Genomic DNA, 13229 nt, shown 5'->3' with positions numbered 1-13229 from the left:
ATGTCACCGCATGCATGTGTGTATCACAGTGGTGGGAAATTTGTCGGTGTATGGTTAGTTTTAAATTGGTGTTTGTAGAGCTCGTCGAAAGAACCAAAGACTTGTTGATCCAAACCAAGGCTTTTATTAGCAAAACACCGGAGCTCTTCACAGGTGGTCGACCAGTCCAGAATGATCCGACCTGACTAGGGACACAACCCTTTAAGGCCCAGACAATAGGTGTAAGCACAGTCTAGATACAGTAACTATATACACTATGTACATTGGTGATAGATCTGTACTATTATTAAGTGTTCATTAAGTCAGAATAAGCCTACGGCTACACAACACCGCCTTCTTATCTTCCTCCTCTCTGATTCTTCTCATATGCTCTATGAAACAGCACTCTTTGGCCAGTGTTTCTAACACAGCATTGATAACTGTGCCGACGAGACTTGTTGGTTTATAATACTACCACAGAGCTGAAGGGCCAGCATTCGAAAATCAAAACCGTTCTCCATTACTAACTGTGTGATTAGACTTCTGTGTGACTTTCAGTGAGTACGTACCACATCATCGCTGGAGCCGGGGGCCCCCCCCCCCCCCCCCAACCCTTTAAAATCCTGAGCTGCAGAATTACCTGCAAATAATGGTACAGTGTGAAAGGCTCCTGGGATCAGCTTGCCCTGCAATTTTTCCCATTTCCTAGGAGGGTTGGCAGTGAGAAAGGGGCTTTCTAAACAATTTGCAGCCACCATCGTTCATGACATCCTTGAAAAGTTCTCACAAACTTCTGAACCTCAAAATATGTATAAATCCCTGCTAAATGTGTGTCCTTGTTAAAGGCTACTGACCTGCTGAAATACCACCTAATTATGGAAAAGCTGCAATATCGTCTCTCTGTAAGAGGACTGTGGACACTGCATCCCCCAAGATTTAAGTCCATTACTGAGCTGTTCTGATATTCTGGCCTTGTAAACCAGGGGGTCGCAAGTTTTGTTCCTCACTGGGGTCTCATTTCTGTGAGAGGTGCGAGACAAAGTGGCGACTCTGTCTTCCTTATGTTAGACAAAGTTTAAAAATTTCACCAGCAGTTGACGCCAGGACAAGACCCACAAAACATATTATGCCTGACCGTTTGTGGAAATTTGGAATTTTGTAAGTAGATAATTAGTTTTAAAATTGGTAAAATACATGATTGCAGTCTTTTTCTTGATAATGATATTAGTGAGTATAACTGTGCTACGCTGTTGTATTATTAAATTAGCTATGATGTTTTATTGTACCAGTTATACACGGAAATGTAGTGATAGGCTATAATCTTGCTAATGTCTTAGCTATCATTATATTTCTTGGTTTAGTGCTTGACATTATATGAAGCCCGAGAGAGAGAGGATATAGGAAATGGCAGGCATTTTATCAGCTAAAAAATTAGCACTGCACTGCTGGACTTTAAACAGAAGACTACAAGATTATGAGAGGCAAAGACAAGGTAGACAACCAGCACCTCTTTCTGCGTGGGAGTAGTAAACGCCAGAGGAAAAAGTGAAGAGAAGAAAGTTTAGGAGAGAGATCAGTGGGAAGTTTTTTTTTAACATATAGGTTGCTGGAATGCGAATATGGTGGTGGAGACTGGGACATAGAGGCAGTAAAGAGACTATTAGATTGCCACATGGATGAAAGAAAAATAGAGATTATGAGGTTTTTTTAAAAAGTATATGTGTCAGCATAACATTGTGAGCCAAAGGGCTGTAATGTTCTATGTTCTAATTTAGACTTGCAGCATGGTACCAGCTCTTGCCACACAATTAACCCACAACCCCTGTACAATTTGAATGGTGGGAGGAAACCCATGCAGACAAGGGGAGAATGTGCAAACTCCTTACATTCAAATCTGGATCGCTAGCGCTGTGACGGTGTAGCTCCAAATGGCCTCTTGTACTTTTTTTTTCTCAATTATATTCCATCTACTGTGTCCTTAAACTCACTCACTTCGCTTGAACGAGGCTCAGAGCGCAGCTTTTTTTCTAATGATGTGAGCTTAGTTCATTTCAAATTTAGCAGGTGACAGAAAGACTGAGTTGTAATGAACCGCGAATATTTTCTTTCCAAAGACAGCAGCAGAACTCGGTAGGTGTTAAATTTTAGCATTCAGATGTGAAAAGATTAATTCTACTGAATTATTTGTTGTCACTTGCGCCAAGACATACTTAAGTATCAGCCCTCTTCAGCAGCTGAGCAGAGGGCATCAAGATCCGGTCCTCCAATATTTGGGGGGCGCTACTTTCGGAGGATGTAGCCGAGGCCGCTCTTGCCAGCGCAGCCGTCTCGTTGTCTCCGGCCTTGTGGACGGTGCTCGGGTTTCAGTCTCATGCCGGTGGATACCAAGCGGGTGCGTGGGCCAGATGAGTCGCAGTCGCCGCTGCTGTTTGTGAAGGCAGATGCGGGAGTGAAGCCCCGGCCTCTGCTGCCGCGGGCGGACGGGCGATCGGCCGCGGAGCCGAGGGCGGTGTTTGCCCGGGCCGGCCTGGTAAGCCAGGCGGAAGGCTCGGTGTACGCTGAGTGCGGCCGGAGCAAGGTGCTGTGCGCCGTGTACGGGCCCCGCGAGAGCGAGCGCAAGGAGGAGCGGCGCCTCAGCGGCGCCACCCTGGCCTGCGAGTTCAGGTAGGAGCGGGTGGTTGCGCGGAGCAGATGGAGGGCGAGAGGATTGGATCACGTGGGCGGAAGAGCATGGGCTGTCACGTGTCGGGGATTAAAAACAGTGCCATGTCACACGGAGTTTGCTTTTGGCCTGCTGCGAGGCGGACGGATTCGCCATCGGCAGACACTGCCTGGAGTGCCTCTTACAGTCAGAGAAAGCGAAGCAAAAGAGAGTCACCGGGTGTCCGTGGATTCGCGCACAACCATCAGCGTCCCGGGGTCTAGAACCGAACCTCTGGCATGGCACCCTCTCGAGTCCCACTTCCCAGACCTGGTACCCTTTCAGCCAGTCTACAGTCCAGTTTGAATCCCTCAACCGCCGTTGTCAGCTGCCCGTAATGTGAGTTCCTTGCTTCGAATCGCCAACAGAACTTCAGATGCAGGACCCTTCACTGTTACACCTCTGTGGTTACTGTCGTCTCTTCTGCTCCTTCTCTAAAAGTGGGGGGGGGGGGGGGGGGGAGTGTCCTCCCCTGCACCAGCCCTCTACTTTTCCAGAGTCTAACCCCGTTGTGATCGTTGCCGATCATAGGTGCTGCCATCTTGGGTGCTGTCCCCGCAGTTGCTCTATTTTTAAATAAAACCACCATCGGCTCCATTAACAGGCCGTTTACGGAGCTGTTGGACTGGGTGGTTGGACCCTGCAGGAGTGCTGTGACTCCTCTCTCTGTCAGTGCACAGCAGTGCTGACGTTAGAGAAGCTCTGGCAGTGCCACCATTTAAAAGGGTATGGGGTCACATGCCCAAGGATAGTGTGTGATGGGTTGGGATGGCGCATAATTCAATTTATCCACAATCTCCATCAGTACCGAAGCACTAAAGGGCTGTGTTTTTAGCCCCCTGCTCCACTCGCTTTACACCTATGACTGTGCGGCTCAGCACGACAACAACACCATCTACAAATTCACTGACGATACCACAGAAGTGCGTTGTATAATAGGGTCATTATACAGGAGGGAGATTGAAAACTTAGATGAATGGTGAACCAATAACAATCTTGCACTCAATGACACCAAAACCAGTAGTTGATTGTTGATTTCAGGAAGGGAAAGCCAGAGGTGTACAATCCAGTGATCATTGAGGGATCAGAGGTGGAGAGGGTAGCGCAGTTGGTGTAGCGGTTAGTGCACACCTTTACAACGCCAGCAATCAGGATCAAGATTCGAATTCCGCGCTGTCTGTAAGGAGTTTGAACATTCTCCCCGTGTCTGTGTGGGTTTACCTTAGGGATAGGTTAATTGGGTGTAAATTGGGAAGCACAGACTTGTTGGCCAAAATGGCCTTTTTCTGTGCTGTTATGTCTAAATTTAAACATTATTTTTATTTAAAATTTAAATTCTTGGGAGTCACTATCTTGGAGGATCTTTCCTGGACCCAATGCACAAATGGCATCATTAAAAAAAGCATATCAGTGCCTCTACTTCCTCAGGAATTAGCGGAGGTTTGTCATGGCAAATTTCTCCAGATGTATGGTGGGAAGTGTGCTGAATCACGGTCTGGTATGGGGATACCAACACCCCTGAGCATTAAGCCCTGCAAAAGTTAGTGGACACAACCCAGGACCTCAGAAGTAAAACCCTCCTCACTGTCGAGAACATCTACAGGGATAGCAGCAGCAACCATCAAGGATCCACATCACCGAGCACTCACTTTGATCTTCCTGCTTCTGTCAAGAAAGGTATCAGTGCCACGAGACTCACAGCACTTGGTTCAGGAACAGCTGCTACCCCTCTACCATCAGACTCCTCAACAGCAAACTCAATCAGGGACTCATTTAAGGCTCTTTTTTTTCTCTTTGTATTGCACGGTCATTTTATTTACATTCATTATCTGTTTACATGTGTACGCTGTGTACAGTTTTTTTTGCACTACCAGTAAGTGGTAATTCTGCCTCATCCACAGGAAAACGTATCTCTGGGTTGTATGTGATGTATGTACTCTCACAATAAATCTGAAACGTCCATTCAGCCCAACTTGTTCATGATAGCAAGTATTTGCAAGGTGCCTGCCTTGAGCTAGTTCCACTTCTCTGCAAAAGAGAGAAATGCAAAAAAACTGTAATACAGAAAACAAATATTTAATAATAAATAATGTGCAAAGTAAGAGTCCTTAAATTTATATTAAATTTTGATATGCAGCACGGTAACAGGCCCTTTTGGCCCATGAGTCCACTTCACCCAATTTACACCCAATTAACCTACAACCCCCAGTATGTATCAAATGGAGGGAAAACCCATGCAGATGTGGGGAGAACGTACAAACTCCTTGGAGAGAGTCTGGAATTCAAACCCCAGTTTCAGTCACTGGTGCTATAAAGGCGTTATGCTAACTGCTTCGCCAACTCCTCTGTCCTCTGATTGAGTTGGTTGTTGAGTCTGATGGTGGAGGGGTAGCAATTGTTCCTGAACCCGGTGGTGTGAGTCTTGTGGTACCAATACCTCTTTCCTGATGGCAGCAACATGAACAGAGCACGACCTGGATGATGTGGATCCTTGATGATTGTTGCTGCTCTCCTGACATCATGTAGATTTTCTCAATGGTGGGGAGAGTTTTGCCAGTGATCTGAGATGTGTCCTCTAACTTTTGCAGGGATTTCTGCTCAGAGATATTGGTGCTTCCATACCAAGCCGTGAAGCAGTCAGTCAGCACACTTTTCACTACACATCTGTAGAGGTTTGCCAAGGTTTTCGATGTCATACCAAACATCCACAAACTCCTGAGAAAGTAGAGGTGCTGATGTGCTTTCTTCATGATGACATTCGTGTGTTGGATCCAGGAATTATTCTCTGAGATAGTGACTCATCCTCTCCACTTCTGATTCCCCAACAATCACTCTGGTTTTCCCCTCCTGAAGTCCACAGTCAGCTCCTTGGTTTTGATAACATTGAGCGCGAGGCGCACCATTCAGCCAAGTTTTTAATCTCCCTCTTCTATGCTGACACATTGCCTCTTTTTATACAACCCACTACTGTAGAATCTTGAAATGAAGTTGTAGATGGTGTTATTGTCATATTAATCCACACAGTCATAGGTGTGAAGTGAGTAGAGCAGGGAAGCTAAGTACGCAGCCCTGTGGTGCTCCAGTACTGTTGGATTGTGGTCTGGTGGTGTACCTAATTATACAATGGAGTATTTCGGCCCAGGTCTTGGAGTTTGCTGATCAGATTTGCCAAGTTAGAATAGAAGGTTTACAGCTTGGATTATTCCTCATAGCCAGGTTGAGGCTACATATAAATTGGAGGAAATGGATATTCCATCTCCACTGGGTCCACCACCTTGACTTCCTCCTTCCTCCTACGTATCACCTGTAATCCTTCCCCCACCTTATTTGGGCATTTCTCTGATCTTTGACCTTCCTGATGAAGGATTCAGCCTGTTCCTTTCCATGGATGCTGTTTGACCTGAGTTTTTTTGTACTATTCCAGGAATCTCATCATTTAACCTAAACTCTGTTAATTTTGTTTTCTTTATAGATTTGCCCCATTCTCCTGCAAGAAAAGAGAAGCTTGGATTCAGGGCAGTCTGGAGAAGGAGTACTCCTCAATCATGGAGCAGAGTTTGCAGCCTGCCATCTGCCTCCACAAGTACCCCAGGTCCCAGATTGAGGTGTATGTGATAGTTCTGGAGAACGATGGTTCCACCCTGGCAGCTGCCCTGACCTGTGCCTCCATGGCACTAGCAGAAGCGGGTATTGAGATGTTTGATGTGGTTGTGGGTTGCTCCTTAAGGCAGTGTGGCAATACCTCCCTCTTAGATCCGACTGCAGTTGAGGAGTTCAACTCCAGCAGCTCCAAGGGCATAGATAATGGGAGCATGACTGTAGCTTTGCTGCCCACTCTTAACCAAATCTCAGGGCTTGTGTCGAAAGGAGAGTGGGAGGAGCAGACTTCAGTGGAAGCAATCAAGGCATGTGTGGAAGGTTGCCAGAAACTGTACTCTGTCGTCCAGCAGTGCTTAACCAGATCAGTAAAGAGGAAGCATCCACAGTTTGCTAGTAAGCCTTAGATGAACTCCTAATCAAATGTCATTCCAGTAAATTCTTTTATTAATGTATGTAACATTGTGTTTTTTACCAGTGTTTGATAAACTTAATTTTTTTTAAGGATTTGAACTGTAAAATCTTCCTTGTTAAAAATGATTTGTGCTGGTAGGCAACAGTTAGATTAAATATTAGGTAATAACAGTTAGATTGAATACTGCACCGTAAAGCAAACTGCAGGAACTTGGTGAGGTGAAGATCTGTTCAATGTTTTGGGTCCAGACCTGAGGCAGAGTCCCAGTCCAAGACATTGACCATCTCTTTGCCTCTGCAGATGAAGTCTGTTGAGATCCTCCGGCTGTTTGCATGTTGCTCCAGATTCCAGCATCTGCAGTCTCTTGTGTCTCGAGCTGCGCCGTAGGTTAGATAATCTGCACTGCACAGGAGGTAACAAGGCTGCTTAGCTCAGGTGAGGTCTTGGCTCACATTCCACTCATGCCTAGTCTTTAATTGAAATGAGAACACTCACAAATTATAAAATAATATGCAAGTTGATCTTCAACAATGCTTATTTCACTGCAAGATTGCCCATCTGAGAACCTGTAGGAAATAGACAGTGCTAGGTGTTAGTATCTGCAGGCCGCAAACACATGTTAGATCAGTAGTTCTCAACCTTTTTCTTCCCACCCACATCCCACTTTAAGCAATCCCTATGCTATAGGTGCTCTGTGATTAGTAAGGGATTGCTTAAGGTGGGATGTGGGTGGGAAGAAAAAGTTTGAAAACCACTGTTTTAATCGTCCCTAATGACTCATTAGTTATGAAACCACAGTTTCATAACTAAAAGAAATGGGTCAGTGACAATTTCTCTCAAGCAAAATATTTCAGTAACAATTGGGTCTAGAGCAGTGGCTCTCAACTTTCCCTTCCCACCCACACACCACCTTAAGCAATCCCTCTACTAATCACAGAGCACTTGTGGCATAGGGATTACTTAAAGTGGTATGTGAGTGGAAAGAAAAAGGTTGAGAACCATTGTGTTAAATGGATACATTTTCTCCAGGTTTGATTCCTCCTGTGTAATTTGAGTCTAATCAAATCCTGTTCTTTGAAGAGAATGCCAGACGTGTATGGTTTAACTGGACTGGATCAGCCTCAAGTTCATCAGAAGAAAATTGTTCAGAAGTCAACTTTAATTCTAAGCCAAGCTGGCTGCCAGTGTAACTCTTTTCATTGGTGTATTAACAGGGACTAATGTACATCATGGCATACAGAAAAGGAAAAAATCCAATTATATCCTTTCTGTTTAGCTTTCTGTTTAGTGTTTTATTAATTAATAAAATCAACAATTATTTCTTAATGGCCAATTATATCATTATTCCACTTGTGCTGTGTTATACCTTGGAGGAAACGTTGGGGACTTCCATCAGCCATGGTAAGAGTATCAAGAACTTCAGCACACAAAAGTGCTGGAGAAACTCAGCAGGTCACACAGCATCTAAAGGAAGTAAAAGGCGGGCTGAGCCCTTCCTCTGAAGGCAGACACCTGAATAGAAAATTAGGGGAAGCGAGAGGAGCACAGGCTAAAGGGGAAGAGGTAATAAATGTTAAATAAAATCCATAGTTGCTGGGATCCAATCCAGTACACAAATGTGCTGTAGCAGATCATGCAGCATCCATTGGAACTATAGATGTTGGGTGATCTGCTGAATTTCTCTAGCACATTTGTGTATTATAGAGGTAATAGGTGGATTCCAGTAAGGATTCTATTCATGTGAATTTCCAAATTGGAGGTTGACCTGTTAATTAAACATGGGGAATCTGATCAATTGAAAAGACAGATGCTCATTAAGTTTCAGGGAGGGTTGGGGACAGAGGACACCTGAGAGGGTAAAACTGGAGGGACCATGGAGAAAAAGTGGTAAATAAGGAAATAGCAGAAGCATTTATATTTACCAAAAGTCTCGATTCTGGACAGGTTCTGGCAGATTGGAAGACAGCAAATGTCACATTACTGTTGGAAACGGGATGTAGACAGAAGGCAGACGAGACTCCAGTGATCCTCTCTGCCACTCTTATGGTCCTGTGCCTTGAACTCTGATCCATTTCTCTGCAGCAACTGCACCACATTGTGCTCTTCACCACAGATTTGTTGATGTGTAGTGGAGGGTAGTCATTCCTGGTCCTCCTGAAGTCCATGATCATCTCTGTCATGTCCACATAGAGACCCAGGTTGTTACTTGTTCACCGTATCACGAGATTTTCCACCTCTGTAGTGCGACTCATTGTTGCTGATGAAGCCAACTGCTGTTGTGACATCTCAAGCTTGATGATGCAGTTGGAGCTGGATCTGGGGGTGCAGGTGTGGGTCAGTAACATTAACAGAAGCAGTCCTGAGGTGCACCAGTGCTCAGCGTGACAGTGCCCGACATTCTACTACCATCCCGGACAGATTGGTATTTCTGTTAGGAAACCCAGGATCCAGTTACAGAGGGGAGTGGAGTCCCAATGAGAATGGCTTCACCACCAGCCTCTGGGGAAGAATCATATTAAATGGTGAGCTGAAGTCAATGAACAGTAGTATGAAGCATCATTCTCCAGGTGGGTCAGGATGGAGTGTATGGACAAGTCTTTAGCATCATCTGTGGAACAGTTTCTTCTATGGGTGAATTAAAATGGATCCAGTGTCTCAGAGTTGTGCTTTGTTGCATTCCATCACCAGATGCTCAAAGCATTTCATAATGGTGGAGGTCTGTTCCACAGGGTGAGAGTCATTGAGGCCTGTTATTGTCGTCCTCTTGGGTACCAGGATGATGGTGGCTACCTTGAGCCCTGTGGACTGCTGCAGCGTGGTGTCTATCAATTGGTTTTTGCAGTCCTTCAGTACTCGACCAGCTTTGTCATCTGGATTCCCCACATTGTGTGGGGTTCTCACCTTGGCCGTGGCTATGTGGGGGGCCCATTCATTGGGGGACATGGAGCTTTCGTTGACATCATCCTGTTCTCATCAAACCATTTATAGAAAGTGTTCAGTTTGTCCTGAAGGTAGGCGTCATTGTCCTTAACTCGCAAGGTTGACGTGATCCATAATAGTCTTGATCCCTTGCCACACATGCCTTGTGTCACCTGGGATTGGTCGGTATTCCCACCAGAGTTCCCCATCTTCCTGCCGTGCAGAGGTCATCTGGTACAACGGCTGGTGTGATCCCTAAGTCCACACAGTCGCTTCATTCATCGGCCATTTTGTGGGCCAATCCATGTCTTTGTGCGTGAACTGCTACACAACCCCACCCCCCAGAAGTGACAACCGGGCCATTGTAGCCTTGGGCTGTCTGCCTCTGTTGCGGGGGAGGAGTGGAGACCGGCTCATTACAATCCAGATATGCCAATTTCAGGCGGTCAATAGTAAAAGTCTCCTTACCACTGATGTTGAGGACGAAGATGGAGCCATTGTCCCTTACAACCCTGTAGGCCACCTTGTGGGGTGGCCGGAATGTGTCCCTTCTCACAAATATGTACTGACAAGTCTTAAGGTCCCGGGGGATGCTATGTTTGGGCTGGCTGTGTGGTGGGGATTGCCACGTGACCAGGGTCCCCAGTTTTCACTGCAAATTCGTGAAGGTTGCCGCAGGGTCTTCTGGGCATTTCTTGGGGCCAGGAACTCCCCAGGAATGATCAAAGGCATGTGTGGACCATCTCCGCCACTGAGGCATTGAAGATCTCCTTCAATGCGATACAAATCCCCAACAGGACCCGAGGCAGTTCATTCACCCAGTTAGGTCCCTTGAGCTGGGCCATCAAAGCTGCCTTGAGGTGCCTGCAACCACTCCACCAACCCATTGGCCTGCGGGTAATAGGCTGTGGTGTGGTGGAGCTGTGTCCCCAAAATGTTAGCCAGCAGTGCCCAGAGGTGAATTGTGCCCCCCTGTCCAAGGTGAGGTGCTCCTGGACCCCGAATCAGGACTCCCATGTGTAAATGAGTGCCCTGGCGCAGGTTTCTGTGGTGGTATCAACCTGTGGGACCGCCTCCGGCCACCTTGTGGAGTGGTCAACCATGGTCAAGAGGTATCTGGCCCCGTTGGAAATTGGTAACGGTCCCACTATAGCAATATGTACGTGGCTGAATCTGCTGGTTCAAAAGTCTATGTGGGCGCTCTGGTGTGAACCTGCCCACTGGCTGACCTGTTTACGGAGACCATGCCAGACAAACCTGTTGGCCACCATTTTGACTGGTGTAGGTTGCGGGGTGTGCCAGGTTATGGATGACATTAAAAACCTGGTGCCTCCATGTGGCCGGGATGATGGGGTGGGGGTCAGGATACCTGGACTGACGAGGACGTCTTCCACCCTGAGACGGGAGATGGCTGTCCTATATGCAGGGATCTCAGGGTCCTGCTGCTCCACCTTGGTGAGAGCCGCACAGTTGATCCACTTGGGACAGGGAGTGTACCAACTCGATCGCAGGGCATGACAAAGCATTGGCTGCCATGTTGCTTTTTTCTGCCACGTATTGTACGTCCGTGGTAAATTCAGACATGTAGGACAAGGGCCCCTGTTGTAAGGACAACTATGGGTCCGATACTTTATGGAAGGTGAAGGTCAGCAGCTTGCGATCAGTGAAGACCTTGAATTGCTGACCCTCCAAAAAGTAATGTCTTACCGCCAGGTACAGCGCTAACAACTCTTGGTTGAAAGTGCTGTATTTGAGCTCTGTGGCCACTGGCCCACGATGAGCTGTTCCAGCTTGCCCCCTACCATTGTGCTGGAGGCGTTGACTGTCAGGGTGATAGGTGCCTCTGGTCTACGGTGGACCAGGAGGATGGCGTTGGCCAGAGCACTTTTAGCATTCTGGAATGCCCTGGAAGACTTATTGTCCCAAGTAATGTCTTTTGACTTGCTCGTCATCAGTGCAGAGATGCATTGTGTTGCCTTACCCAGTGCAACTGCTGGTATGAACCTGTGGTAAAAGTTTATCATACCAGTGAATTCCTGTATGTGGCTTGGTGAAGGGGAGGGGTGTAGCCCCATGTCTGTTTATCCTGTGCCCCAGGAAGTTGATTGTTGCCAGGCACTTTGTGGGGTTGATCATCAGTCTGAACTCACTCAGTCGGTTGCACAGTTGCCTCGTGGGTGGCGCCGTGGGCGGCGCCGTGGTCTTTGCGGTTGTGGCTGGTGATAGATGAACACAAATGGGAGGCTGCATTCTTTTGACCAAAGGGCATGCAGAGAAATTCAAACAAGCCAAAGGGGGTTAGGATGGCCATCTTGGGGACATCCTGGGGGTGAACTGGGATTTGGTGGTTCCCCTGGATGAGGTCTGTCTGTGCCCCATACAGGTTGGTGGCAAAGTCTTGGACATGGGGCATGGGATATCTGTCTGGTGTGGTAGCTTTGTTGAGGTAGAGGTAGTCGCCACATGGTCTCCAAACCCCTGCTGATTTGGGCACCATGTGGAGGGGAGAGGCCCAGGGACTCCCCAGCTCCTCCATTTTCCTAACCCAAGCTGATCTTTTTGGGAGGGAGTCGGCACACCCTGGCGTGGAACGGGGGCCATTCTGTCAATATGTGTTGCCTTACCCAGTGCTTTGGCTCAGCCGCAGAGAACTGTGACACCATGACACCACTATTGAGGGGAACTCCGCCAGGATGCAGGCAAGTTCATTGTCCGAGAATTTTATAGAGTCCAGGTGGGGGGCGGGTAGCTTGGCTTCCACCAGAGGCAGGGTCTGAAAGGTTTTGGCGTTCACCAAGTGCTGTCCCTTGAGGTCAACCAGAAAGCAGTGGGCCCATAGGAAGTTATCCTCTTGGAGCAGTTGTGTCTGCTGCGAGGGTAAAGGTCCATGTAAAATGGCTGTTGCTGAAATGTAGGGGTTGGTACAGGTCCGGAAAGTCTGAATGGAGGCTGCCCTCAATACTGGGTCCTGCTTGCTGTTGTGGGTGTTGAGACCTGTGGGGGGTAGGATACTTATCCCGGCCCTAATGTGGATCAGGAGATGCCCCCGTCAAGGAGTCCCAAATGTAGAGGAGGCTATCATGTGGGCCAACAGCTGCACCCATCAACGACAGTTGGCCAGGGGATTACCCAGAAACCTGCAGGGTGGATGGCATCAATGGGCCTCAGCACCCCATCGCTGGTGGTAGTAGCATATCTGTCCTGGGGTGTTCACTTCCCTCTCTGCTGGCCTTGGTCTCACTGGGGACTGTTCGTAGTCTATGATGGCGCTAGTATCCTTCTTTGCTCGCCAGAACATGTCCACCAGGACGCAACCCTCCAAGGGTCGCTGAAGTTAGATATCCTCAGGCAGCTGCTCCAGAAAGATCTGTTCAAAGTGCAAGCAAGGCTTGTGGCCCTCAGTGAGGTGAGCATCTCGCTCAATAGGGCGGACAGGGCCCTGTCCCCCAACCTGTCCATATGCAGCAATGCTGGTAGAGCCCAGAAGTGTGGGTTAACAGCTCTTTGTGGGCTGCGTATTTTCCTTGCTCCGGAGGCTGCCGAAGGAAATCTATGACCCTTGCTGCTATTGTAGGCAGCGATGTGTCAAAGCTGGAACTGAACCTCTGCCTGCTCGAA

The 13229-nt window shown here is 47.6% G+C and overlaps 1 protein-coding gene across 1 annotated transcript; it reads left to right on the top strand.

Moving 5' to 3' along the window:
- The first annotated feature begins 2284 nt into the window (after positions 1 to 2284).
- On the top strand, positions 2285 to 8018 carry exosc6 (exosome component 6). Its single transcript, XM_069900963.1, has 2 exons — positions 2285 to 2643; positions 6153 to 8018. Exons 1-2 carry the CDS (start codon positions 2351 to 2353, stop codon positions 6682 to 6684), a joined length of 825 nt encoding a protein of 274 aa, XP_069757064.1. The 5' UTR covers positions 2285 to 2350; the 3' UTR covers positions 6685 to 8018.
- Positions 8019 to 13229: the final 5211 nt, after the last annotated feature.

The sequence above is a fragment of the Narcine bancroftii genome, chromosome 10 (assembly GCF_036971445.1).
Source record: "Narcine bancroftii isolate sNarBan1 chromosome 10, sNarBan1.hap1, whole genome shotgun sequence".
In the NCBI taxonomy this organism is placed as follows: Eukaryota; Metazoa; Chordata; class Chondrichthyes; order Torpediniformes; family Narcinidae; genus Narcine; species Narcine bancroftii.
The sequence above is the reverse complement of the archived record's forward strand: the minus strand, read 5'-3'. Positions and strand labels throughout refer to the sequence as shown.